Source organism: Neofelis nebulosa, chromosome 10 (assembly GCF_028018385.1).
Source record: "Neofelis nebulosa isolate mNeoNeb1 chromosome 10, mNeoNeb1.pri, whole genome shotgun sequence".
Lineage (NCBI taxonomy): Eukaryota > Metazoa > Chordata > Mammalia > Carnivora > Felidae > Neofelis > Neofelis nebulosa.
This window is the reverse complement of record NC_080791.1, coordinates 101,359,753-101,362,618: the sequence shown is the minus strand read 5'-3', so window position 1 is coordinate 101,362,618 and position 2,866 is coordinate 101,359,753. Positions and strand designations below refer to the sequence as shown.

General features: G+C 34.4%; 1 protein-coding gene across 1 annotated transcript; it reads left to right on the top strand.

Annotated features, from left to right (window-relative positions):
* Positions 1 to 1,684: 1,684 nt before the first annotated feature.
* On the top strand, positions 1,685 to 2,617 carry LOC131488829 (olfactory receptor 5T2-like). The gene has a single exon (XM_058690674.1). The coding sequence runs from the start codon at positions 1,685 to 1,687 to the stop codon at positions 2,615 to 2,617; it is 933 nt and encodes a 310-aa protein (XP_058546657.1).
* The last annotated feature ends 249 nt before the right edge of the window (positions 2,618 to 2,866 follow it).

Sequence of the window (2,866 nt, the reverse complement as noted above, 5' to 3'; positions counted from 1 at the left end):
TCATTATGTTAAAGAAGCTCAAAAATATTCAGTTAATTAGGATAAGTGGTTTGTTTGAGCGTCTTAATTTGTTTTGTTGTAACTTTTATTTCCAATACATAGGATTCACCTTAAGTTTGCTTTTATTTTTTTTTGATGTCTCCGATGAGTTTTTCTGGTTTTCTCTGCATTTAATCTTTCCAATAATCTATGAAAATGTTTTCTGCCGATATTGACAATTCTAAGTGATACTGACTTTACCGTTCCTAGAAGGTGGCTGGGATTCACTTTCCTCTTTTTCTATCACGATTTGTTATCAAATGGCTCTCTCTCTTACTGATGGTGCCCATGTCAATGTATTGAAACTAGGGCTCGACTTGCATAATGAATTTAAATAATTAACCGAATATTATCTGCCGCAGATTATGTGCCCTCAGGACTGATTCACATGTCCTATGGGTGAATACCTAAAAAAAATTTTAAGTGTAATAATTTGAATAAAACCTATTCTCCAACTATTGTTATATTATGGGCAAATAATGGAACTTTGAATTCAGGTTCAGCTAATACTTTCACTCCTAGTTTGATTAACCATGACACTATGCCTGAAAAGTTTTTTTCTACATCTTCTAGCTTTCATTTCTTGCTACTATTTCTTCTTTTAAATATTAAGTGTAATGTCTAGGTGCAAAGATTTTTGTTACATTTTTAATTACTGATTTTCTGAATTTGTTACTTTTATATAATAATTACCTAGTTATTCATTCACTGAATCCCAAATCAACATTATATAATCAAGTGTAATATACTGAAAGAAAAACAGATTTCCTATTTTTTTATTATAATTCTTTCATTTTAAACATAGAATTCTGAAAGAATAGAAAAACATACATTATCAATAATGTAGACCTCCAAAACCCATACAAATGACCAAATATTTATCTTCCAAAGAATAATATGTATTTCAAAAACACATTGAATGAAACACATGTTGTCATAGAATTTTATATCCAATCATGGTCCATATTCTTGAAAACAGTCTTGGTTTGTTCTGTTCAAAATAACTTAAGGGAGTTAGAAAGCTTTTAGATTTAAACCTCTAAAATATTACTATCCAATTGGCTGTTAACCTGTCAAACTAACCTAATTTAGTATATTCTCTATTTTAAATTAATTTGAACATTTAATTTCATTAACACATTTTCTTCAATATTTGTTCCAATGTTTTGAGAGAAATATTAATGTCATAATGCTATAGGTGAGTAGATTATAGCAAATCATTTTACACACTTGCTGAAACGTTTAGAATTCTGATGTGAATTCCAATGTTGTGTTCATTGATATACTATCTTCCGTTTTTATGTTATAAGAAAAACATACATAGCAGTGCACTGTGCTTTAATAGGAAAACAGCTAATAGAAATCAGTTGTAAATCACCCATTTGGCCTCAGTTTTAGAAATGACCTAAGTTGAGCCGGTGAGTAAAATCTCCAATCTTCCGTTTAATTCTACAGTGAGTGCATTCAACCTTTGATCCACCATCATGTCACTGTCTCCTCATCAACTAATGGGATATTATTCATTGCCAAGAAATAAATACGAGGACAGAGTTCACTTTCCATGAGTCACACGAATGGCCACTTTTATCATATTAATATGATACAATTGTATTAATATCTTCAAGTTTTTCCATGAGGTATCGACATGAAGAATGACACGGAAGTCACCATATTTGTACTGAAGGGTTTCACAGATAAGCTTGAGCTGCAGACAATCTTATTCTTCCTGTTTCTAGCAATCTACCTCTTTACTATGATGGGGAATTTGGTTTTAGTTTCATTGGTCATTGGGGATTCCCGGCTCCACAACCCCATGTACTATTTTCTAAGTGTGTTATCATCTGTGGATGCTTGTTTTTCCTCAGTTATTACTCCAAATATGTTAGTAGATTTCATGTCAAAGAATAAAATCATTTCATTCCTTGGATGTGCAACACAGATGTTTCTGGCTGTTACCTTTGGGACCACAGAATGCTTTCTCTTGGCTGCAATGGCATATGACCGCTATGTCGCCATCTACAACCCCCTCCTGTACTCAGTGAGCATGTCACCCAGAGTCTATGTGCCGCTCATCGTTGCTTCCTACGTGGGTGGCATTTTGCATGCTTCCGTACACACCGTGGCCACATTCAGCCTGTCCTTCTGCGCATCCAACGAAATTAGACATGTCTTTTGTGACATCCCTCCTCTCCTCGCCATTTCTTGTTCGGACACTCACACAAACCAGCTCCTGCTCTCCTACCTTGTGGGCTCCATTGAGATCGTCACTATCCTGACAGTTCTGATCTCCTATGGTTTCGTTCTGTTGGCCATTCGGAAGATTCATTCTGCTGCAGGGAGGCGGAAAGTCTTTTCTACATGTGGCTCTCACCTAACTGGAGTGTCAATATATCACGGAACCATCCTCTTCATGTATGTGAGACCAAGTTCCAGCTATGCTCTGGACCATGACATGATAGCCTCAACATTTTACACGATTGTGATTCCCATGCTGAATCCCATCATCTACAGTTTAAGGAACAAAGATGTAAAAGAGGCAATGAAAAGAGTGTTTCAAAAAAATTGGTTTATCAATTAATTGTATTGTTCATATTAAATTTACATTAAATTTCACATTAAATTAAAAAAAATTAAGAATAATGTATATTGTCTCTAGTTGAAGAAGTTACAATAAAAAATATTTTGTTTGTTTTTAGTGTCTTTCTCTTCTTGGACATTTTCAATAAAGATCATAAATAAAGGCTATATATGCTCTCATTTAGCATCTAGTATATGGTACCAGTTCTCCCAGAGCCAGGATTCACAGGTCCAGGAATCCAAAGGTTGA